The 27,108-nt window shown below is 37.5% G+C and overlaps 1 protein-coding gene across 3 annotated transcripts in view; it reads left to right on the forward strand.

Moving 5' to 3' along the window:
- The first annotated feature begins 9,871 nt into the window (after positions 1-9,871).
- TRPM7 (transient receptor potential cation channel subfamily M member 7) overlaps positions 9,872-27,108 on the forward strand; it is a 105,822-nt gene continuing 88,585 nt past the window's right edge. For all 3 annotated transcript variants that reach the window (XM_063090966.1, XM_063090968.1, XM_063090967.1), the window contains exon 1: positions 9,872-9,959. In XM_063090966.1, the coding sequence (XP_062947036.1) occupies positions 9,957-9,959 (3 nt within the window). In that variant the 5' untranslated portion in view covers positions 9,872-9,956. The remainder of the gene's footprint in view (positions 9,960-27,108) is intronic.

Here is a 27,108-nt window from a genome sequence, read left to right on the forward strand (position 1 = left end):
TGTTGAATCAAATGATTTAGGGATAGCTACACCATTAAAATTATTTAATTACAATTTGCAAAGCATCATAGTTTGAGGCATTTAATCTTAGACCCCTCTGAACTCTCTATCCAGCCAAAGAAATTCATTTATTCTTCATTCACATATGCTTCAGAGAAGTCCATGCAGTCCCAGCAATAACATTCTTTTCTTTTTTTGGTGGTTGGCCAGTACAGGGATCCAAACCCTTGACCTGGTGCTTGGTGTTAATCAGCACCAGCTCTAACCAAGTGAGCTAACCAGCCAGCCCCCAGCAATAACATTCTTAACAGAAGGGCTTTGCTAAATTCAAAGGAGAATTTCTCTCTGTGTTTACTGGTAATTTGTTCTTGCTTTTGCCCAAATCTAGTCACTTGGGTCAGACTTTTAAAACTTTAGGAAGAAATTGTTTTTCCTTTTAAGAGGCCAAAGAAAAGGTTATAAAAATGTTAAAATATGTTTAAAATATATTTAGTTGTGTAACTAATTATCATGTACAAAATTGAAGAAGCCTGATTTTCATATCAATTATTCAAGAAGTATTTATTGAATACTTATGGTATGCCAGGCAATGTACTGGAGTTAGAGATGAATATTTCAGACATTCCAGGTATTTTTAGTTGGCATTTTATAAGCTTTCCACTTGCAAACAAGGTTAATTTTTTTGAGAGAGTGCCTAAGAAAGAAAACCCATTAATCCTCTATCCGAAGTGCGGCAAAATTTGTTGGAACTGGTTTGATTACCCCTGCTTATATGAACAAAAGATTCTGTAATGATTTGCCAAACATTTATGAGTGTCTAAGTGACAGAGAAAGTTCAATAAAATAGACATGTCATATATTGACTCTCTAATTCTTTCAATGCTTTAATTGATTTTAATTGTTTTAATGTTGCCAGCATTCTAAGTCATTCCTTTTTAGTTTTGAGATAGTGTCTCCTCAGTTGTCCAGGGGCTCACACTGGTGGCGAATCTATTCAGAGAAATGTCAGAGGCATGATTAATATGGAAACAATCACATAGGCCAATAATTTGGACCTAGCGAAGTAAACAAAGATATTTGGCTAGCTTGTTAAATATGTTAAGGAAAAGACTTTGTGAAAGACTGAATCATATATAGTCAGTTCTCTATTATTAGCGACAGAATTTCCAGTTCTGTCTCTTATTGTCACAAGAGGTAATATGAGTATAGCATAAGGTTTAAGGGCACAAACTCTGGAATTAGACTGTGATGGCTGAAAACCTGCCTCTGGAATTAGACTGCAATGGTTGAAACCCTGTGCCTCAATTTCCTCCTCTGTATGATGGGGATAATAGTATCTGTCTCATAGAGTTGAGAGGAGTTAATGAGTTAGCACATGTTAAGTAAGGAGAACAGAACCTGGCAAGTAGAAACCACACAACAAAGGCTAGCTATTCAATGTAAGGAGGGAAGGACTCTCCTGTTTTCAAATTGTTTTACTACAAATCCTGCTTTTATTTTCTGAATGTAAACCTCTATATTTGTGTGGATGTCAAGGTTTGTGAAACATGTTTTAAATAATTGTGAGAAATTATAAAACCTGGCTAGTGTAAGGGATGGTAACCTAATCATTCATAAATTGTTCTACTTATTGGACAATTCAGTTATAATATAACTTACAACAAACTTATTGCTTTCTAATATATTTTCTGAGTTAGAATTAAATTTTTATTATTCAACACTGTAAAACCTCAGTGAACCTTCTAATGTTTAAAATGGTTGCTTTACAATTGCCATGTCCTACTGTGGCTGCTGATGAGTTAAATCAACAAAACGTGTGCTTCTGAAAGTTTCTAGACCTAAAATGCAACACCATGTATTGTACATACTTGTTAACAAATTTAAATTACGAAAACAAAGAAGTAATTATGGGGCTAATCACTGACATTTTTTGGATTGACTGAGTTTCTGGGTTTTTTAAAAAATCTATTTCTTCTCTCTATTGTTTGGGAGTTAATCTATTTCTACTCTCATGGTTCTTAGCCTTAATTTCCTAATATGATTATGAAACTTCAGGTCTAACATGCTATCGCTATCTCTATCTTCTTGCCAAACAAAAAAAAGCCCTTGGAAAGATGGTTTTCAAACTTTTTTGTTTGCATAACACCTAAAATAATTTTGAGAAACTATTATGTAACTTCCTCATATATTTTCCATTTTCATCTTAAATATTTGCAATGAATGTAATTACCAGAATATTGTAAATTTATATATCTTAAAATAAGACTTTTATCACTTGGAATTTAAATACCATAATTATTCAATACCCATCACAATTCATTGAAGAAAGTTAACAAACTCTCCTTCAAATAATAGGAAATTCTCCACCACTTTTTTTGTCCTTAACTTGTGTTTCTATCCTACTCTGTCAATATGACTTGATATAATAATAATCTTGATTTTTAGATCAGTTTTACATTTACAGAAAAATTGAGCAGAAAGTTCCCATATAACCTCTCACATTCCTGCCCTCCCCCATTAGTTTTTTCTATTATTAACATCTTGCATTAGTGTGGTACATTTGTTACAACTGATGAGCCAACAGCCAATAAATAACGAAAGAACATAATTTACACTGGGCTTCACTCTTTGTGTTGTATATTCTGTGGGTTTTGACAAATGTATAATGACATGTCTACCATCACAGTATCATACATATAGGGAAGGTAAAATTTTTCTCTACCCTTCTAGGGTCTCCAGCTGGGACTGACATTAAGACAGATAGATTAACAGGAAAAAAGCATACAAATTTTATTTACATTTACATGGGAGCCCTAACAAGAAAAAAATTAAGACCCAAAGAAGAGGCTAGACCTACGTACTTATATACTAGGTTGAACAAATAGTGGCAGTTGTGAGAAAGTAACCAGGAAAATGAGGGTTAGTTTAACAAGGTGTTTGTACAGATTTTTTTTGACCTCAACTTCCTCTCTGGTGATTAGAATCTTTCTTTGTTCCTGGTGTAGGGAGGACATCTTTCACATGGGAGTTTCATCTCCTGCTTTCAGGAAGAAAAAGAGGAGGTCAGAGTGTTCTTGCTCTTGCTGTTTTTCAAATGCCTTTAGCTCAAACTAATCAACATGCCAAAGCAGCATATTTGGGGGTGGCATGTCCTGGACTCCTTAACGTAATAGTTTCACTGCCCTAAAAATACCCTGTGTTCCACCTATTCATCTCCCTCTCCGTCTCCACAATCCCTGACAACCACTGGTCTTTTTAATATCTCCATAATTTTGCCTTTTCCAGCATGTCATATAGTTTGAATCATGCAGTATGTAGCTTTTCAGAATGGCTTTTGTGTGTGTGTGTGTGTGTGTGTGTGTGTGTGTGTGTGTGTGTGTGTGTGTGTGTGTGTGTGTGTGTGTGTGTGTGTGTGGCTGGCCCATATAGGGATCAAAACCCTTGATGTTATAACACCATGTTCTAACCAACTGCAGATTGGCTTCTTTCACTTAGCAATATGACTTTTAAGTTCCCTCCATGTCTTTGCACAGCTTGGTAGCTCATTTTTTTGTATCCCTGAATAATGTTCTATTGTGTGGATGTACCAGTTTGTCTATGCGTTCACCTACTAAAGTACATCTTGGCTGCTTTCAGTTATTGGTGTTTATGATAAGGCTGCTATAAACATTTTTGTGTGTGCATAAGTTTTCAACTCATTTGGGTAAATACAAGGAGCACAATTGCTGGATCATATCTTAAGAGCATGTTTACTTTTGTAAGAAACTACCATACTGTCTTCCGAGGTGTCTATATCATTTTGCATTCCTACCAGTAATGAATGAGAGTTTCTATTGCTCCACATTCCTGCCAGCATTTGGTGTTGTGTTTTTCATTTTGGCCATGCTAATAGGTGTGTAGTGGTATCTCCTTGTTGCTTTAATTTGCATTTCCCTGATGACATATGATGATGAACATCTTTTCATATGCTTACTTGCCATCTGTATATTTTGGTGAAGCATTGGTTCATATCTTTTGCCTTCTCTTCAGATTTTTTATCTTCAGATTTTTAGACAGGGTTTTTTCTTGTTGAGTTTTAAGAGTTCTTTGTATATTTTGGATGCCAGCCCTCTTTATCAGATATATATTTTGCAAATATTTTCTCACAGTCTGTGGCTTGTCTTTTATTCCCTTAACAGTATCTTTCACAGAGCAGAAGTTTTTAAGTTTAGTGAGGTCCAACTTATCAATTTTTTCTTTCATGGATTGTACTTTTGGTGTTGTATCTAAAAAGTAATCGCCAAACTCAAGATCACCAAGATAGTCTTCTATGTTATTTTCTAGGAGTTTTATAGTTTTATATTTTACATTTTGGTCTATGGTCCATTTTGAGTTCATTTTTGTGAAGGGTGTAAGGTCTATGCCTAGATTCTTTTTTTTCTTTGTCGATATCCAGTTGTGCCAACACCATTTGCTGAAAAGACCATCCTTTCTCCATTGAATCACCTTTTCTCTTTTGTTAAAGATCAACTGACTATATTTACAAGTATGTGGGCTTATTTCTGGTCTCTATTATGTTCCATTGATCTATTTGTCTATTCTTTTGCCCATACACATTGTCTTTATTACTGTAGCTTTGTAGTAAGTCTTGAGGTTGGATAGCATCAGGTCAGTCCTTGACTTTGTTCTTTTCCAATACTGTGTTGGCAATTCTGCATCTTTTGCCCTTCTACGTAAACTTTAAAATCAGTTCACTGATAACCATAAACTAACTTATAGGATTTTGATTGAGATTGCATTGAATCTACAGGTCAAGTTGGGAAGAACAGATATTTTGACAATATTGAGTTTTCTCATTCATGTAATTGTAATATCTCTCCATTTATTTAGAGCTTCTTTGATTGTTTTATCAGAGTTTTGCAGTTTTCCTCATATCTTGTACATATTTTGTTAGATATATACCTAAGTATTTCATTTTTTTCATATATTGCATTTTAATTCCAAATTTCAGTTGTTCATTTCCCTATATAATTTTATCCAAATAAAAATTTTTTTCTCGAAAATCTTTTATTGACCATACTATGATAGTTCTGTACAACAAAATTACGCATATACAATACCAGTAGATTGAAACATTAAGATGGACAAAGGGTGATCAGAGTTAGTGTTGTAAGGTAGTGATCCTCAAATTGGGGTACATATGCCATGCTGATACACAAAGACTTCTCAAGGAGTATGGATAGTATTAAGGAAATTAATGTTTAAGGAATTGATTTTTATAAGAGAAATTTAGTATTTCTCTTACTTCCACTTTCTTAGGGGATATCTCATAGTTGTCCCTATTATATGATGTACAGTAGAGAACTGGACACTTAGAAGTTAAAACCAGTCTAATCAATCAAGTTCAGTACAAAACATTTCGGGAAAGACACACAAACAATAGCACAAAGCCTCAGCCATGCAAGGGAGTGATCTAGAGCACCATGTGTGGTTCACATCGATGTTCAACAAATAGGTTGAGCAATTGGATTGATTGATTGATTGATTGATTAAGTAATATGGGAATGCAGACTTCCATGTTCTGCTCCACCTCATGTTACCCTCTCCCATGTAGGAAGAGCACCTTGCCTTAATCTGATGTGATACTCTGCATGCCAGAATTAGAGGACAGGATTACATCTCTAGATTCTGGTCTCTCAGAAGTTTTATTTGTTTCTTTAACAAATATTTATCAAGTGTCTACTAAGTATGTGGCATCAGGCACTGGGCTAGGATAAACTGGTGAATAAGATGGATAAGGTTATGATCCTCAGGCAGTTGAATGTTTAGTGGGGGATTGGTAAGTAAGTTGGTAACTAGAGTACAATAGGATAAATGCTATAATAGAGAATATACAGTGTGTGATAGGAACATACAAGATGGGAGCCTAACTAAAATTGTGTGGGTGTTGAGAGGAGGGGATATACAGTTCTTCAAAGATGGGACTTAGAAGTTGAGTCCTGATAATGGACATTTGAAGAAGACAGAAAAGAGGCTAGGAAAAAATGACCAGAGATTCGACTGGAAAATAAGATGCGGTCAGATTCTAAGGTATTCAGACTTATGAAAGCAATAAGAGCCACTGAAGGGTTTTAAATAAAGAAGTGACTTAAGGATCATTCTTACTAAATTAATTATAAAGAAGAGCCTTTTGGGTTTATTACTGACATCCCAGGCCTCTTATCTCTCAAAAGAATTGATATGACTTGGTTATGCCTTTCTGCCTTTTGAGTGTTATCTTTACTTGAAATGCCCTTCTTCTATATATACCTTTCCAATTCTTCCCACAAGACTCAGTTTAAATTATACTGCCTCCAAGCTTTCCAAATATCCCCAGTTGGTGCCTCAACTCTTCCACTGCATAGTGACTTATTTGTACCTCAATTTTATCAGTTATATACTGCTGCATAACAAATTATCTGAAAAGTTAGTGGCTTAAAAGAACAAGAAACATTTACTATTTCTCACAGTTTCCAAAGATCAGGAACTTGGGAGTGGCTTAACTGGGTGATTCTGTTTCAGAGGTTTTCAAGGTTACAAGATGTCAACTGGGGCTGTGGTCACCTCATATCTTGTTTGGTGCTGAAGGCTTCCGTGACGGCTTACCCACATGGCTGGAAAGTTGGTACTGGCTGTTGGGAGGAGCTCTTAGTTCCTTTACACATGCACCTCTTTACAGGGCTGCTAGGCAACTGGCTTTCTCCAGAGTAAGTGGTCTAAAAGAGCACAGTGGAAGCCAAAATGCATTTTATGACCAAGCCTCAGAAGTCATACATCATGATTTGTACAGCATCCCAATGAGTACACAGACCAACCCTATTCAATGAGAGAGGGTCTACACAAGGGTGAGAATACCAGGAGGTGAGGAACATTGATGCCACTACAGAGGCTGGCTAATACAGCAACTATAACATTTATCTTCATTATGAGTTAGCCTTGCATCTGCCTCTGTTCCACTAGACCAGTGTTTCTCACCCTTTTTATTCATTATTGCTCCTCTATGGAGTCTTTTTAGACATATTTTTCCTAATTGCACACACCCCCCAAGAAATTTTAATACCACAGCTATATTATAAAAGAGTACTTCAAAAATTTCCTGGAAACATTTTTGTTATATTTTAATGCTATTTTTCCATGAACTTTTTGAAGTACCCTCATATATTTGCTTATGTTCTGTACAAATATGTATATCCTTGCTTTATACATCAAAAGAGTAATATTTTTTTACTCCCCAAGAAACAATTTTCACTTAGCTTTGAAGTTGACAATGCGTGCACTAGACAGAGAGGTAAAAATCCAAGAGTTGGTACAGTACCATGCCTTTTCATCTTTTATTCTCATAGCACTTTGCTTAGTGCTTTAAACAGAGAATAGCAGTAAATGTTGATTTAAATTGTTGTAAATAATCGGGCAAGGACAGGGAAGAAAATGAGTATGTGATTCACTGAGAGCGAGAAATAGATATGCCATTGACCAAAATGGAAACAGAGCCCCTATGGGAAAAAAAGTGTAAGAGAAAGAGCATTTAATAAACATTTTTTGAAACACTGAATATATCAGTCTTGTTCATCACTGAACATTGTCTCTTCCTGACACATTCTCAGGTACTCAATACTTATTTTTTGAATGAATAAATTCATTTTCCATTATTGATTGCTGACAGCAAGTCAGCATACATGAACTTCAAGGCTGTCTGATCACCTGAAAATTGAGGAATTTACTTTGATTAATCCAGTTAAGGATTAAATCCTATTCCACATTTCCAACTCTAAACTATATTATCCAATTTACCAAAGAGTTTTGGAGATCAAATGTCAAGGAGCTCTTGTTTCATTTCTACTCCATCCAATCAAGGGGTGAAGCATTTGTGGGTACAAAAAGGCCCGAGTTACAAAGTCCAAGGGAAATAAAGCACTCTTATCTCGTATTTTCATTTTCTGGTTTGCTTGTCTCCACTTTCTAGATTACAAAATTCCTAAAGACAGAAAGTGTGTAGGCCTCGCTGAAATCTAGAAGGTAAACATTTTTTGAATGCATGCATAAATTAGTCAAGACCCCTGCCCCAAGGGACTGACAATCTAGTATGACACATATATTAAACATTTTAAACATTGGTCCTGCTGGACCTACATAATACCTGAAGATTGTTCACAAGCACAATCAAAGCTTTCTAAGGAAAACAGTAGGTGAATCAGTTTTGTTGGAGAGAAGATCCTACTTCAGTGAATTGTGGGTCATTTTGAGGAGTAATAATTATGCTGAGTGAAAGACAACAGACCCCCCCCCCAAAAGTGCATATTGTATGATTCCAATATATACAACTTTAACATAAGCAAACTAATCTGTAGTGACAGAATGCAGATCAGTAGTTGCTAAGGGGTGTGATGGGGAGGGATAGGATGGAGGGATTATACAGGGCAGGAGGAAACTTGGGAGCGATAAATATGTTCAGTGTCTTGATCAGGATGATGACAACGGGGGTACATGGGTGCAAGGGATACAAGACTCCCACTGGATGCCTTAAATTGTGGATAATCTGGAACCCTATACATAGCATATTTTTTCCTAGACATGATACCTATGATAGAGTTTAATCTATAAATTAGGCACAGTAAGAGATTTAACAACAATAACTAATAATGATAAATAATATGAACAAATAACAACATACTGTAATAAAAGTTACGTGAATGTGATCTCTCTCAAAATATCTTAGTATTTTCGGACTATGGTTGACCTCAGGTAACTGAAACCGAGGATAAGGAGGGACTACTGTATATACATGTCAAAACTTATCAAACTGTACACGTAAATATGTGCAGATTATTGTATGTCTACTATTCTACAATAAAGCTGTATTTAAAAAGGAGATAAGATAGAGTCAGATTGCAAGGAGTCAGACGGAGGAACTCTTGAAGTCTTCGGGAGTAGAAAGGCGATGCACGAAAAGCAATGTTTTAAGGAAATTAAACTGATTGAGGTTTTTAGAATAAATAGGCAATAATAACACTTAGTAAACTATCGCTAACAGCCAAACCTGGGCTGGTGAATTAGCAAAGGTAATGAAAAGACGGAGAAGCATGTATTAGACGAGGGTAACAATCCAGTCTTTGGTTCAGAAGAGGTATGGCGTATGCTTGTCTGTGGGTGATATCCCTGGAGGGAAAAGGAATAATCCTATAGTCAAACCCCGAAGAATTCTTACAGGCAGAAACAGAGGAAGCTAGAAGCAGCACATGATTCGGGGGTAAGAAGAGAACTCCGCATTTTGGACGGGGAGAGAGTAATGTTTGAAGGCTCAACCCCTCTGAGGAACAAGAAGGGGGTTGGGAAACTCTAGTTTGCTGGAGCGTGCAGACAGGGGTGAGACCGTGCCAAAACACCAGGCTGGATCTCGGAGGCCTGGGACCATAACCCTCAGCCGCTGCTTCCTCAACTTCCACTCCAGGAGATGAGGCACATGTTTGTGCAAGTTCCCACTAAGAATCCAAAGGACGTCTGCGGAGAATACCGCAGCCATCTCGGGAAACCGGGGATGGGGGCGGGGTGGGGGCGCTCGTGCCCGGCGCGTGTGCGCGGCGCGCAGGGAGTCGGCCTGGAAGTGAGGGAGCGCGCGCCCTTCACGTGACCCGACCCGCGGGCGCCGACGCACACGACGCGCCCTCACGTGGTCTGTCTCCAGCCCCGTCGCCGGCGGAGGCGGGCGCGGGCGCGTCCCTGTGGCCAGTTACCCTGAGGAGTTGGTCGCACAATTATGAAAGACTCGGCTTCTGCTGCTAGCGCCGGAGCTGAGTTAGTTCTGAGAAGGTTTCCCTGGGCTGTCCTTGTCCGGCGGCCTGTGCTGCCGCCTCCGGAGACGCTTCCCGATAGATGGCTAGAGGCCGCGGAGGAGGAGGAGGTGGAGTTGCTGCCCTTCCGGAGTCCGCCCCGTAAGGAGAATGGTACTGAACCTACGCAGGCCCGGGTGGGGAATGGCCCTGGGGGTTGCGGGTGGGGAACAGTACGACCTGGCAGGCAAATGTATGGGGGAGCCGCGTTCGCCGGGGCGAAGGACCCCCGAATTGCCTTGCGGCTTCCGGAGTTGCGCTGGTGGGACACGGGTGCAGTTCTTTCGGGGGTGAGGGACGGGAAGCAGGTAGCAAATCTGGCGCAACAGCTCGTCGCGGGAATTCCCTGAGCTGCAGCCCGTCTCCAGCGAGGTCCCCTCGAGACGGCAGAGGCGCTAGCCGGGGACTACCTGGCGGGGCTGGGCTGAGCTGAGCGGCCGCAGCGTGCCAGACGCAGCGCTCAGCCTCCAAGCTCCGCATCTCCCGGGAGCGCGGTTCTCCTGGCGCCAGTTGCGGGCAGATAAGGGAGCCAAGTGCTTTGCCCAAGTTCAGCATGGAAAAGGAGGGAGGGCTGGGAGGGAGCAAAAAAGGGGTAGAGGACACGGGTTTGGAGCTGTGCCTTGTTTGCTGCGCAGTGGATACTCTACAGGTACATTTTCTTTTTGGAGCCTAAGGGGAGGGATTTGACAATATTGACGGTAGATCTGGGTTGGAATTGTCATTAGCAGGAGTCAAGGATGAAGAGGTTGGGGACCCAAGCGGTATGCTGTCAGGATTTAAGTCGAGCTTCCTCATACGTTGCCCTGGAGAAGGGTTGATCGTGTTTTAAACGGAAGGTGCAGAGTGGAGAGAGGGATACAGTGCATTTCAGCTTTTGATAGAGCTTTTTTGTTAAGGCCAGGAACCAAATTTGAAGATTTCTTACTGAGAAAGTCATTTAGATCCCGGGCTTGAAGAGCAGCGTAGGTATTTCAGGTCAGTACTTGAACTTGATAGGCTTTATGTAAACATCTCTCCCTCTGCTGAAGTCTGGTAGGTTTACTCCTCTCTAGAAGGGAATTCAAGTGCCATACAAAACTGAAACCAGGGTTTTACTTATACCACGAATGTAGTTACACTTTGAATAAGTACTGCATCTTTTCCACCTTCTTTAGTATGTGAACTCAATAAAAACGCCATTTTACCTTTTTCCTAATTTTAAAAAGAAGGGTTTAAGTTCCTCTACCGGCGCTAAATTTTGGAATTTTATTGCTTAAGTGGATTTAAGGAAATCTATTTTGGGGGGGAGAGATTCAGTAATATATCTAGTTTTCTGTTTTAGATGGTAAATAACGTAAATCTGAACATACTATTTCAATATTTAAAAAAAACTTTCGGGGCCTGCCCCGTGGCTCACTCGGGAGAGTGCGGTGCTGGGAGCGCCGAGGCCGCGGGTTCGGATCCTATATAGGGATGGCCGGTGCACTCAGTGGCTGAGCGTGGTGCAGACCACACCGTGCCGAGGGTTGTGGTCCCCTTACCAGTCAAAAAAAAAAAAAGAAAAGAAAAAAATTTCGGATATGTTAGAAAATGGAAATGAAGATGGTTCATTATATTCAAAGCCTTTCATTACTTCCTAATGTTTTATTAGAGCAACAGACTTCTTTGTTTTGAAAGTCTGTAATTTCTTATTCGTACCTCAGGTGCCCTTCTCAAATCCAGCTCTTAACTTAACGTCTTGCTATCTGTGAACTTTGAAACCTAGCCTTCAAAAATTAAGGTGTGCCGAAGTTTCTCCTGTTTCTGCCACCTTTCCATTTATGTTCAATCCTTTTCATAGCAGATATGCTCCTCCAAATGATATATATGTCTGTGTAAATAGTGTACCTTACTTCACACTTATGGAACTCTGTGTTGGTTGGACATGCTGTTAACAACCTGTTGATTCTGCAAGAAGAAATTCTCACTTTCTAATTTGAAATTAAGAGTCTGATTTTATTTTTTACACTACCTAAGTCCTGATTGCTATTTGAGTAGTGTGATTTTCATTGCAATTAAATTATAGTGAATCCTTAGGATAACCTAAAACTGGGGTTCTCCATTCAATAATGGTAATTTGTTCATCTTCCTCAACGGTTGGGTAAACACGGAGACCTAAAAGTCCACTTAAGTATGTTGTATCTACACTGTATAATTCTTACTGTAAACTGTTAGTTAAGGCATTTATTTCTGGTAGTTATTTTCTACTTTGACACTAATAGAAAGCATACAACATTTTTCTGTGATTTAAAAATCTTTAAAATTAGTCAGCAAGGGCTAGTGGTTAGCTCAGTTGGATAGAGGTCAGCGTTGTAACACCAAGGTCAAGAGTTCAGATCCCCATACGGGCCAGCCACCAAAAAAAAACAAAAACAAAAACTGATCAGCCAACCAACTAAAAAACAATACAAAACAAACAAAATACCAAGAAACACAAGTTAAAAAGCTAGAATGGAATCAAATTTTGTAAAAATTATCTACCATGGCTTCTGGAAAATTTTGTTTTATTCACTTGGCAATCACTTATTTAGTGATATATTCCAAGCACTGTGATAGGCACTGGAGAGGCAAAGATGTATTACGCAAGTCTCCTTTTAAACAGCTTATTCTAGTTATTTATAAAAGATCTACCTGTTGCTGTCCAGTGGAAGATGTAAACATTATTTCAAAAGATAAACATTTAGTATCTCCTATGTTTCAGTCACTGTGATAGTTAATAGCCTTAAAGAGCAATGTAGATATGCAAAAAAGTAAGAATTGGAATAGAAGGGGTATTGAATTGGTGGTTTTAGTCTAAGGGAAGTGACCTTCAGAAGAAAAGTGCATACTTGGTTTTTTCTGGGAATTACTGTACAATCCTGTGCATAGTTTGGAATGAATGGAATATATGATGATAAGTGTACTGATGGGAATATTATAAATATAGGCAGATTTCTGAAGGTAATATATATCGTGCAGAGGAGTTTGGATTTTATTCTGGAGGTGGTGGGGATCCATTAAAGGAAACAACATGAAGAGTGAAGTACGTGTGGTTAAACTGAAAAGAGAGACTCATAAGGAGGAGACAGTTGTGAGACTCTGACAAATGTTGAGTAGAATTAGTAGAAGAAAGAAGGAACAGATTGAGATGTTTAGGAGTAAGAATTTTCAGAACTTGGTCACTGTCTCATGGAGTAATATCTCTAATTTGTATGCTGGAAATAATAGAAGGAGTTATCTGAAAAGCAGACTATTACTATCAGGAGGACACTGGAGAAACATTAATTAGGTTAGAAAGATAGGGCTGTACATTATCCTATAGTGTGTGAACCAGTAATCTTCCTAGTCTTTAAGAGTATGATTTATCATACTCAATACCCAGAAGATACTCCTGACTAAGGAAAGTAATAGGCTTCAGACAAGTATTTATGTTAGTTAGCATATGTTAGCATTTAGCTTTGGCCATTGTTCTAAATGCTTTCCATATATGAATTACATATATTAATCCCTCAAGAAAACTCTATGATATAGACCCTCTTTTTCCTCCATTATTTATATGAACAGAGAAGCAGATCACTTGCCAGATGTCACAAGGCTAATAAGAGGTAGAGTAGGTGTATTGACCTACCAAACTGTAGAAACTTCGAGAAGGATATTGATTTTCAGGGGCATGTATATTTATGAGATCTCAGACGACAGGTTTTAAGTAAAGAAGTTGAGGTAATTTTTTAAAAAGTTAACTTTTAAAGAATTTTATTGTACTACATTTTCTTCTAGTGATATGAAGCCTAGTGGAATTTCCTTTATTATCAAAATTCTGTGTATTAACCTTAGGATGGGTTATTCATAACTCAGATGTATACATTTTATTTTATCAAATGCAAAGACTCACTCTAAGAGGATCCTTAGTAGATTGGAAAAGTCATTAATTAAACTAAATAGATGTTTAGGATGGGTAGAGTCCATTAAAAACTGCAAAAACCTATCATGAAGGCATTAACAAGGTATTGTCACACTACTCAGGGATAGACAGTGGGTTGATATGGTTTACTTACAATATGAAAACCCAAGTTTTCTGATAGAGAGGGTGTCCTGATATTTTCTTTAGACTTCTCTTTTTCAGATTGATTTTTGTGGCTTCATCTGAAAACATTTCAGTGGTCATTGATGGGTCCATTTAATTCAGTAGATACTGTTGCTTTGGAAGGGGGGAGTAATTAGGGAACAAGGAACCAGGAATAAAAGTGAAGAATTTAAATTATGCTATTTGTCTTCAAGTACATAATGTTTAAAAATAGACATATATAAAGGCTGGCTGGTTAGCTCAGTTCATTAGAGTGCAGTGTTATATGTTATAACACCAAGGTCAAGGGTTTGGAACCCTGTACCAGCCAGCCACCAGTAAATAAACAAACATGTGTAATTTTGAGTTCTTTAGTAATTTTTATTTGTTACGGAATTCAGATATATAAAAGTATAGATTATAATATAGCAGACACTCGTGTACCAACCATCCAGCTTAAGTAATAAAATATTACAGATAAAATTGAAGCCACCCAAATACCCCGTCAAAATCCCATTCTGCTTTCCATTTCTGCAGACATAACTATCATACTAAGTTTAGTCTTTGTTGTTCCTTTGCATACTTTTGTAGTGTTGTCACAGAGTATTCTGTGATTTTTTTGTGTTTCTAAATTTTATATATATGGAATTATGTATATCTCTTTATGGACCTTGTTCTTTTCTTTTTAATCAACATTAGGTTGTGGAGATTTATCATGTTGATACATGCAGGGTCTAGTTTGTTCTGTTAACCATTGTGTATTATTCAATTATATGAACATGCTGTGTGTTGCCCATTTCATTGTTATTAGGCATTTAGGTTGTTTCCAGTTTTTTACACAAAATGATACATACATTCTTGTATGTATCCTATGTATAGGTGTGAGAATTTTTCTAGGATGTATATATCGAAGTAGAATTGTTGGATCATTGGATAGGTATGTCTTCAACTTTGCAGATATTGCCAGAGTGTTGACCAAAGTAGTTGTGCAATTTATACTCTGATAGAAGTAGTCATGTGCTCCTTGATGACATTTTGGGACTGACCACATATACAAAAGTGTTGCTATAAGATTATAATGGCAGCCTAGGTGTGTAGTAGGCTATGCCATTTAAGTTTGTGTAAGTACACTCTGTGGTGTTGATACAAGGATGAAATCGCCCAACGATGCATTTCTCAGAGCATCTCCCCATCATTAAGCAAGGCATGACTGTATATGAAAGTTCCTACATCTACATCTTTTTTTTTTACATCTTTGTCGGCACTTAGTTTTTTAGGTTCTTTTATTTTGCCAGGTCATGAATGTGAAATGGTCCCTCATTGTTTTTATTTGCCTGTCCCTGGCCACTAATAATGTTGAATTACAGGTTATAGGTTTTTGACTATGGTTACCTCCCCTCTCTGCCTGTTCCTTTACTTAATTTTCTGTTGGATCATCTTTTTATTTATTTACTCGTAGAAGTTCTTTGTGTGTCCTGGATACTAATCTTTTTGCTTTTATGAGTTGCAAATATCTCTTTACCTTGTACCTTTTGTATTTTTCACTTTGTTAATTTATTTTGGGGTTGTTGATGTATGTTTATTTGTTTTTAACTTTAATATGGTCATTTATCTGTAATTTTTTTATAGCATGTGCTTTTTCTGATCCTGAAGTTATAAAGTTAATCTATTATTTTTTGGTAGAAATGTTATTTATTTATTTATTTATTTTTTGGCATCTGGTGAGTACAGGCTCTACTGATTGAGCTAACTGACCAGCCCAGTGGAAATTTTAAAGTTTTGCTGTTCACATTTTGACTTTAATCCATCTAATATTCATTTTTGGATTTACTGTGATAGTTCATATACATATAGTATAATAGTTGATATTTTTTCCTGACCTGTATTGCTGTCTTCATCACAGTCCAAGTTTACTTAAATGTGGGTTTCTCTTTCTATGCAGTTTATTCCATTGTTCTGTTTGTCTTTTACTGTTTGCCAATATATTTATTTTGATTTATTTTTAGCAATTTAGGCATTCAGGTAAAATTTATTGACTTAGCTTAAGAAATCTAAAATGTTTGATTTTTTTTCTGCCAACATACTTATCATTATTTTATCCCAAAAAGATGAGTTTTAAATTCCTTTATATCTTCCTAATAATTTTTAATGTTAAACTGAATGATTGTAGGTGAGACTTTATCCAGATTAGCTGAGGAAAAAATTATTACTGTCTAGGCTAAATTACTGTCTAGCTGAGGTTGGCCACTTTTTAGACTCAGTGTATCCAGTCTTTAATTCTTTAGTATCTTGGACCTCACTGTATGGCATGATGGCAGCTGCTCACAGTTCTTTTTATCAGCCATTTTCTACCCCACAAATCTGGGGAATTATTGGGCAGTTAAACGATCAGGGTAGCAATCTCCTTGAGGTCAGCAAGAAAAGCAAAATAGAAAATAGGGTGGATGTAGTAGGACACTTATACAAATATAGTCATGTTCTGAATTTGCATCAACTTAATTTTTTAATGTATAGAGCTTTTCTGTCAACAGTCATTTTGAACATCCTTTTCAATAGTATCTTAAAAACTCTTTCATAGGGTTCACTTCTGAATGGTCAGTAGTATCTAATTATTAATTAGTTAAGTAATTGCCAGCCAATGAAAAGTAAGAGTGGAACTGTAGAGTAGGGCTTGTAAGAGTGCCAGAAGGCCGAATGAATTGGACTCTAATAGGTGAAGTCAGAGAGTGACAGCTGATTTCAACATTTTGCTTTGGGCTAGCCCTTTTTCTTTGTCACTGTCTGTGCCATCCTTTTGGCAGGCATGTTGACCCATATACAAATTTATCATATAACGCTGAATTTCTAGGTCTTTAGTGTTGTTTAATTTTTTTAAGCACATGCATTTTATTGGTAGGCAACCCCCTTTTAAATTTGATTGCTTTTCTTTTGAGTATGAGTCGCATTTTCCTGTTCCTTTCTATGTCTAGTAATTTGGGAGTGTATATTGGACTATGTGAATATTACCTTGTGGAGGCTCTGGGTTCTGTTATATTCCTCTGGAGAATATTGCTTTTTTTTCTTTTAAGTAGTTGTTATGGACTGAATATTTGCAACCCCTAAAATTCATATATTGCAGTCCTAACCTCCAAATGGGATGATATTTGGAGAAGAGGACCTTGGGTGATAATTAGAGGTAGATGAAATCATGAGGATGGGGCCCTGGTATGATGGGATTAATGCCCTTAGAAGAAGAAATACTGGAGATCTTGCTCTCTCTCTACCTTGTGAGGACACAGTGAGGAGGTGGCCATCTGCAGCCCAAAGAGAGTTCTCACCAGACAGTGATCCTGCTGGCACCTTGATCTTGAACTTTTAGTTTCCAGAACTGTGAGAAAATATATAGCAGTATGTTTCAGTTGTTTAAGCCACCGAACCTATGGTATTTGTTGTGGCAGCCCAAGCAGACTAAGACAGTTGTCTTTAACTATACTCGAATTCCAAATTCAGTCTCTTCTACAGTGGGCAGCAGAAATATATGCTCAGTTATTTTATTTAGCTGGGCTTCTTGGAGTCTGCCCCATGTGTACATCCTTAGGTCAGCCAGAGATTTGTGTAGAGTTCATTTGCAGCATTTGGGGCACCTTTTCTCCTGTACATGGTTTTTTTGGAAGCTGGCCAGTATGGGGATCTGAACCCTCGCCCTTGGTGTTTATCAGCTTTCCCAAGTGAGCTAACCAGCCAGCCCTGGGGCTCCCTTTCTGTGACTCTTTCCTTTGCAGAGATTTTCCCATCACTTTCCAGCTGCTTTTGTCACTTTGAACTGGGTATTCTGGTTCTTCAAACCAGGAAGACTGTGGGATTTCTATTGATACTTTGGCTGTTTGCTAGGCATGGGGTGGGGCCCACCTTCAGGCATTAAGCCTTAAAACCAGGAAGCTCACTCAGTGCAATTCCTGTATTCTAAGTATAGAATCCATTCAGTTTCTGTCTGCTTTCGTCTGCTCTTCAGTGCCCTTAAGTAGTTGTCTTTTTATTTTTCGTCCAGAGTTTATGGTTGTTATCTGTGGCATGGTTAGTCTAAAATGAGTAAGACCTACGTCTCCATAACTGGAACCTCCTTTCTAACTTTATTATATAGAATCATAAAGTGTATTTAGTTGTTAAAAAAAAAAAATACATCAATTTCCACATGTTACCTCAGAGTAGGATTTTCTCGGAGTCTTTAATTGTTTTTTTCCAGTTTTTGCCGGCAATATCTAGTCAGGAAGGTTGTGCTGGTCCTAATTTGCTTGGAGCCTGGGATGTGGTTAGAGGGTTTATTTATAATACATGTGCCCCATATAGCTGGTAGTCTGATAGGAAGAATTTATTAGTTATCTTTTTTTTTTTTTTTTTCCTGTGTTGCTGGTAGACAGATAGGAAGAATTTATTAGTTCTCTATCATTTTTTGTTCTTCATTGGCTGGCGGGTATGGGGATCTGAACCCTTGACCTTGGTATTATCAGCATCATGCTCTAACCAAGTAAGCTAATCAGCCAGCCCAAAGAATTTATAATTTATGGAATTTTTTTTTTTCTTTAAAAGATGACCAGTAAGGGGATCTTAACCCTTGACTTGGTGTTGTCAGCACCGCACTCACCCTGTGAGCCACCCAGTCATCCCTGTATGGGATCTGAACCTGTGGCCTTAGTGTTATCAGCACCACACTCTCCCGAGTGAGCCACAGGCCAGCCCAATTTATGGAATTTTGAAGTGATAACCAGCATGGCTGAAATTTGACTATGTGCCAGGCATCGTGCTGAAACATCTTGCATGGATTATTTTGTTTAATCTTCAGACCTACATTGTGAGGTAGGTACTGTTATTATCCTATTTATAGATAAAGGAAACAGAAGTTCAGAAACTTTAGTAAACAAAGAGCTGGGTTTCTAACTCAGATTAATCTAACTCCAGAATCTGTGCTCTTTAACCACTGAAGATCACTAAGTGATCTTTGAGATTTCTTCCTGTACTAGCATTCTGATAGTTAGTTTTTAACATTACCTGGAACTTACAAGTTTAGGAATTTTCAGATTTGTGTTTGTGGTTTGCCACCTCTTGGTAAAATTTGGTAATGCAGTCTAGCAAAAGAAGAAAAAAGAAGTGTAAAATTAGGAATTTATAAGCCGGGGCAGATTTGATTGGGGAACTGATGGCAGAGCTTATTTATTTATCTTTGGGTGGGATTTACAACTTTCAGGTGGCGTGTGCGAATATAATGTAACAAATAAAGGCAATAAACATGAGAATGCTTTGTATGGGGAAGTATGTTTACATTTGGCTGGTACATAAACAGAATGAGAAGTAGTAAGTCCTTGAACTAAACAAAATTGGTGAATAAGGTAGGGGAAGCTGTGGGAGACAGTTGTGAAACATGTTAATGTACGTTCCTGTAGGCACAAACTTTAGTAAAGATTTGTGAGCATGGGAGTGACAACATTTAAGTGACTTTTAGCAAGTAGTTTTGCCAAAGTTTTGACTGGATTTGCCAGTTAGAAACTACTATGGGACGTATTAGAGAAGGTGATATACTCAAAGTGCTGAAGGAAAGAAAAAGCCACCCAAAAATACTGTACCTGGCAAAACTGTTCTTCAGAAATGAAGGAGAATACTTTCTCAGACAAAAGCTAAGAGAGTTCATCAGACCTGTCTTACAAGAAAAGGGGAGGGCTACTGTATACATATTCCAAAGCAGCATGTACATGATAAATATATACAATTCTTATTTCTCAATTTAAAAATAAATAAAATTTTTAAAAAATAAACTGTGGAAGATTTGAAGTGGTAAAGGGATAATTGTTGGCATATTGACAGTTTATTATCTTTAACAAGAATGATAAATGAAACTAACTTGTGAGCAAAATTTGTGCTAGGTCCTGAACTCAGATAGCATGCCCTTTTTGAGTAGCTTTATATTTTATCATAAAATACTCACAAAAATGAATACTGTAAGTGACCAATGTATAAGAAGAGCTGTTCTTGGATTGAGGTGGTTGGAAAAGACCATTATTTCTGGACAAAGCTACATATATGTACTCAAGCACTAGATTTTACTCAGCGATGTTTAAGTTTCATAGTTACATCCATATGGCATAATAAAATGCTGTTACTATGAAAATTTCTGCAGGAAAATAATTTTTTTACTGTACCTCTATAACTTTTTAGCACCATCTCCTCACCGCCCCCCAACCCCCACTTTGAAAAGTAGCTCTCAATACAGGGTTCTACTGGGATTATAGAAATGGATAGAAGGGACATCAGTGTCTATGAAACAGTGTAGGGGAAGAATCTGAAGGGCCTTGGCACGTTGTATTAGTTCATTTGTGTTGGTATAACAGAAGTACCTGAGACTGTGTAATACATAAGGAAAAGAGGTTTATTTGGTTCACAGTTCTGGGATGGCTGCATCTGGTGCGGGCCTCAGGCTGCTTTTACTCATGGTGGAAAGCAGCACGCAGCTGGCAGGTTCAAGCTGATCACATGGTGAGAGGAAGCAAGAGAGAGAGAGGAAGTGTCAGGGTCTTTTTAAACAACCAGCTCTCATGGGAACTAAATAAAGCGAGAACTCACTCACTACCCCCACCCCCCAGGGAGAGCATTAATCCATTCAGGAGGGATCCGACCCCATGATTTAAAATAGTTCCAGACACTGCCACGTTGGGGATCAGATTTCCTCATGAGTTCTGGGACGACAACACATCCAAACTCCATCACACATGCTTGTTGGATAGAATTGGCTCAATGGGAATGTGAAAGACCCATACTTTTTCGGGATTTAGAGCATGGTTGACAAACTATGCCATGTGAGCCAAATGTGGCCAAGGACCTGTTTTGTAAGGCCTTGAGGTGAGAATGGTTCTTACATTTTTAAAGGGTTAAAAAACAAAACATAATATGTGACAGAGACAGTGTGTAGTTGAAAAAGCCTAAAATATTTACTATGTCTTCTTTATAGAAAAAATTTGCTAAGAGAGAAAGAAAGACCACAGTGAAATGCTGAACTTTCAGAAGGAGAGAACAGTCCTGTAGTTACTAGAGGTGGGAAATGGGGAAGCGGTGAGGGGTTAGGGAGTAATTGGGTAAGAGACACAAAGAGTAATTATGATTTGTATTGATGAACATGCTAATAATATTGATTTGATTATCACATACTGTACACAAATACTGATAGTCAACTCTGTACCATAAATATGTATAATCAATTAGGTTTCAAAACAAAAAATAAAAAATAGAAAAAAGAAAAAGTTTGCTGATTTCCCCCCATTTAGAGTATAACCATGTTTCTTCAAGAAGTAGGGAAATTGAAGGAAGCATCAATTTAAGGGGAAAGGTGTTCATTTGGGCCCTGATAAGTTGAATGTGTTTTTGGAAAATAATTGTAGAGATGAAGTGAAGGAAGAATGAGATACTAGAACTATTATTAATAATCAGTCTGTAATGTTAGTTTTTTTTATAAGGTATTATGCTAAACTGAAAGATTTGGAAATCATCTGTTGTGTCTTATCCATTTCTTTACTAGTTCGGGTACCCATTGCCCCTCCCTAGCAGACTGTGGTGGCATTAATTTACTTTTAGTTGTCTCTTTGTTAATCTAGTGTAATTTTATGTTAAATGCTACTTGGGATTCTTTTTCTCCCTTATATAATTATTTCTTAAATAAAAATGCCACTGAAAATATTTTTATTCACAATTAGAGGAAAGCATAAACTATGAAAAGTATGTACCTGTCTCATTTTTATAAGAATTTCGGTTAACAAATGTTCAGATTTTCTCAAGCCAGCACTAGTACCTACCAGATTTACTGGATTATTAGTCTATTTTTGAAGTCTGTTGACTTAATTCCCCCATACTTATCTCCACCCTAGTTTGAGTAACTGTAGTTAGAGTTGCTTCAGGCAGGTTACTGCTGATGAGCAGAACAGAAGAAAGAAAAGGGGAAAGGCAGGGCTGGACGGTTGGCTCCATAGGTTAGACTGGTGTTCATAACACCAATGTCCAGGGTTCCATCCCTGTACTGGCCAGCCAAAAATTAAAAAAGAAGAAAAAAGAGTGGGAAGAAGGCTAACACTGTAATTAACACCATTTAGAAGTATGTTAGCCCTTTTGTTTTTGTTTTTTCCATATTTGGAAAATTATGTGCAGAGTGATCACAAAGGAATTCCTCTTTGGAAATTAATTAGTATATTTCTGCCCATCAGTTTCAGAAGAGATGTAAGAAAGGTGGCTTATTTAAAGAATATCATCACGTGGTTTTGAAATGCTTATTTTACATTTCATTTAATAGGTCAGTAGAGGCTTTGGAGCCAGGGCAAACTATTAGCTCTGTGACTTCGGACTACATCTAAGTCAGTCCCTGCATATGTAACGTGGGAGTACTAAAAATACCCACTTCATAGGAGTCTAGAATAAGTTAATGCATATAAAATGTTTAGAACAGGGCCTGACAAGCACACTGTATCTACTAATTAATCTGTTGTTGTTATATGCACTTTGGACAAAGGGTTAACAAAACCTTTCTCTTGCTGCATGAGTATCTAACTAGCTTTTAAGTTCCTAGCTTTGTTTCTCTGACAGCCTCTTAATACAGTGTCATCTATGGTGTTTTGTTTGTTTGTTTTTGCTTTTGGCCAGTACTGGGATCTAACTCTGGACCTTGGTGTTATCAGCACCACGCTCTAACCAACTGAGCTAACTGGCCAGCCTTAACTCTGTTTTTAGACAACATTTTTATGTTGCTTATGGGTAGATTGTATTTGGATTGGGAAACTATAACTATCTAGTAACAGAGAAGAAGTAATTCCTGTGTGTAGTGAGTCCTGTAATTGGGCACATCCCTTCAGGGACCTTGGAAACTATGTCTTATGATGTTGTTTCAAGAGATAGTGGCTTTCTAGGTTCATGCATGTTGTAACAGGATATCTTTTTTTTTGAAGCCTGAGTAATATTCTAGTGTGTGTGTTTGTGTGTGTGCATGTGTATCACACAATTTCAGCCATACACAGAAAAAAATACTCTGTGATCTCACTTATATATGGAATCCAAAAAAGTCAAAAACGTAGAAGCAGAGTAGAATGGTGGTTACCAGTGGTGGGTGGGGGTGAGGAGCATGAGAAGATGTCCAAACGGTACAAGCATGCAGTTATAAGATGAATAATTTCTAGTTACCTGATGTGTAGTATGAATAAGTTCTGGAAACCTAATGTACAGCATTATTATTCACTATAGTTAATGATAATGGATTGTATACTTGAAATGAGCTATGAGAGTGGATCTTAAGGTATCCCCCCAAAGTAACTATATGAGATGATAGATATGTTAATTAGCTTGATTGTGGTAATCATTTCACTATATATGTATATCAAAGCATCTTGTTGTACACCTTGAGTATATACAATTTTTATTTGTCAATTATGCCTCAGTGAAGCTGGAAAAAAGAGAGAGAGAATGGCTTTTGAGGAATTAGTCAAAGGCACATCCTATATCTATTGAATTTGTATCTTGTCACCTTATACTTGAGCTGTTTGCTGCCTGGTTGATCCAAGGACTGTGAGTGAGGAGGAACAGTTGATGCTGCCTTGTTGGCAATCTATGACTCCCAAATCTGCTTTTCTAAGAGGCTGATGCCAAGTGCAACCTATGGTATTTTGGGAGTCTTTATCTCTAGTTTAGCCTAAGAAGACCCACCAGTGGGCTTCATTTGTGGTACAAAGCAATTTATAAACAACCACTATCTTCAGGGATTTTACGTTTGAAAGCAACATATGCCTCATGCTGTTTTATAAGTATAAACTTATAACTGTAATAGAAAATTATTTATGGAATACTCTACCTCTGACTTATTCTAGATTAACTTTTTTGTTTTAAGTTTTTTATTTATCTTCATGTTGTGAGGCTTCACTGATGTAGTCATGCACCACATAATGACGTTTCCGTCAAGTGATGGACTGTATATATGAGATTATGATGGCTATACCACATAGTCTAGGTGTGTAGTAGGCTATATCATCTAGGTTTGTGTAAATCCATTCTATGATGTTTGCTCAACGACGAAATTGCCTAACGATGCATTTCTCAGACCATATCCATGTTATGTGATGCATGATTGTATGTCTAGGTGAGGATTTCTTTTTTAAAATCCTGCTTGGGAATTGGGTTTTCAGAATCTGTGGATTGGTGTTTTGCATCAGTTCTGGGAAATTCTTGGCTACTGTCTCTTTAAACACTGCCTCTGTCCATTCTCTCCTTCTTCTGGAACTCTGATAAAACTAACTTCCTCACTCTGTTTTACAGATCTCTTAATCCTCCCCCTCCTGTTAAGCAGCTTTTATTGTTTTATAATATGTATACTGTAAAATTTACCCTTTGTAAGTGTACAAATTCATTGGTTTTTGGTAAATTTAGTCAGCTGCAAAGCTGTCACAATCCAGTGTTAGAACACTTCTGTTACCTCAGAAAGTCCCCTTGTACTTGTTGGCAGTTTATCCCTCCTCCCACTGTCAATCCCAGGCAGTTACTAAACTTACTTTCTGTCTCTATGGTTTTGCTTTTCTAGAAATTTCATGTAGATGGAAGCATATAAACTTATGTCTGGCTTTTTCTACTCAGCATGTTCTTGAGGTCCAGCCATGTTGCATTTTTTATCACTGGCTTGTTCTTTCTTTTTTTGGCAGCTGGCCCAATACAGGGATCTGAACCCTTGACTGTGATGGTATAGCACTGTTTTCTAATCAACTGTGCTAACAACCAGCCCTTGGCTTGATCTTTATTGTTCAGTAGTATACCGTTATATGGATACTTTACTTTGTTGTATATTATGAATAATGCTTCTCTGAACATTCAAATAGAAGTCTTTGTGTGGACATATGTTTTCATTTTTCTTGGGAAGGTATTTAGGAGTGCAGTTGCTGGATCATACTAGGTTTATGTTTAACTTTTTAATAAATGACCAAGCTATTTTCTTTCCAAAGTGTCTGTAACATTTTATGTTCTTTTTTTTAAAGTTTGTTTATTAATGTTATTATTTTTTTACATTCTAAGATGATGTTGTGGAGGACTTAGGTAACATCTTATGTTCTTACCAGCAATGTAAGAGAGTTCCAGTTTATCTATCCTTGCCAATACTTGGTATTGTCAGCCTTTGGTTATAGCACTTCAAGTGGTTGTGAGGTGGTATCTCATTGTGGTTTAAATTTGCATTCTCTAATGACTAATGATGTTTGAGCATCTTTTCATATGCTTATTTGGTAAAATAAGCATAGCCTCTGTCTTTTGCACATTTTCTAATTGGATTTTTTTTTTACTATTGAATTTTCAGAGTTCTTCATAATATCTGGATATTAGTTCTGTATCAATATATGCTGTTGTTAGGCTGGGTATTCTATATAAATTTCCATCAGGTAAAATTGGTTGATAGTGTTGTTTTAAGTCTACTGTATCTTTGCTGGTTTTCTGCCTAGTTGTCCTATCTAGAGAAGGAGGAGGGAAAAAAAGAGGGTGTAAATTGGACAAAGTTTATTTTATATTGTTTATCTTCTCCAATTTATTTTCAGTCCCTCCCCAAGATGACTTCAACTGTGTTTCATCAATTAGTTGTTTAACAGAACTGCTTAAAGAGTTCCACAGTATTCTTAATAAATTTGCTCAACCTGTGTTCACTTTTTGCCCATCTTTCATTTATATCATAGGCTTTAGTTATGTGCTTATGAACTAAAAAAGATTTTGTTAAGTAAAAACTTTATGTGGTTGACAACTAAAGTAATCTGAGTGTTTTCAGAAGGCAGCTATGCTCACCACTGTACCACCAACGCTGCCCTCTGAGTGCTTCTGAATGTACATATATTGCCACTATTTCAGTAGGTTATTTGAATATGTTAAATCTTTAGTTCTAGTCTCTTATTTTGGTGGACTTCATTAGTACAACCTGTGATATAGCATGGGACTGAACTATTGTCATTGTTAGTTGTTTCTGAATAGCTCAGAGGGAGATATTCCAATCAAATATTTCTCACTTTATACTATCTGTATCTGAATTTCACTAATTAATGAATGAACAACCAGTAAGTATATAGCAATAAGTACAATCACTCATCTTGTCTTTTTTACAAACCAATTCTGATTTTTCCAGAAGAGAAGCAAACTTATTAAATGACAAATCATGGATAATTTCAGTCTTGCTTTAAAAAAAAAAATTATTATTATTATTATTATTATTATTATTATTATTATTATTATTATTATTATTATACATTCTAATGTTGTTGCGAAAGAGTGTGGGAAGGGGAAGAGGGACAGGGACAGAAGTGGGTGGGGGAGAGGTGCTAGCAGAGCGGGGCCTCTCCCCACCCCTTATCGGGAGCCCAGGGGACTTCTGGCAGTGGTGCAGTCATTACTGGGCTGGATAGTCCTGCGTTTTTTACTGACAGTAGCATAATAAAAATTTCATGAGTTTAAAGCAGTAAGTTAAGTTGGTTTTGTTGGAAATTTTACCTCGTATCACCATGTGTCAGAGCAGCACTACCAAATTATTTTTTTTCAAGTTACAAGCAGAAGTCACGTTAAAAACATCTTGTTTTTTCAGTTAGAGACTCTGCTTAGCTTTAGTGTGTGGTTGTAGAGTGTGAGAAGAGGACAGGATAGCAATAATAATATATCAGCAGATAAATTGACATGGGCGGATCTCCTGATTGTGCTCAAAATGTGATCCTGGGGACAGTGCCATTGCTCTGGACCTCAGATATTTAAAATGAATGACTAGGTGCAAGGTTTTTAAGCCCTGATTTCAACTCAGCAACGATTCAAGTCGTTATAATGTGCTAAGTATGTATATGGCAATCCTGATTTTTTCTGTTGTATATATTGAGCCTCTTTGTGAGGCTTCCTTTGAAATTATGGTTCCAAGGGCTGGCCACTTAGCTCAGTTGGTTAGAGTGTGGTGCTGAAAACACCAAGGTCCAGGTGGCATAAATATGGCACTTACGGTGTTCACATTTTAGTGGGAGGGGAAGTTTTATAGATTGTTACAAGGTGGTAAATAAGGAAAGGGACTCCATCCCCAGCCCAGCTGAGTATGCGCCAACCAGAGAGGCGCCCCGCCGGAGAGGCTTGAGATCTGCAGAGACCACGTGCCCCACGGTGCCAGTGTGCGACCTAGCAGGTAGACCTTGCTGCTGCCAGATTCCATCT

This window comes from Cynocephalus volans, chromosome 3 (genome assembly GCF_027409185.1).
Source record: "Cynocephalus volans isolate mCynVol1 chromosome 3, mCynVol1.pri, whole genome shotgun sequence".
Classification (NCBI taxonomy): domain Eukaryota; kingdom Metazoa; phylum Chordata; class Mammalia; order Dermoptera; family Cynocephalidae; genus Cynocephalus; species Cynocephalus volans.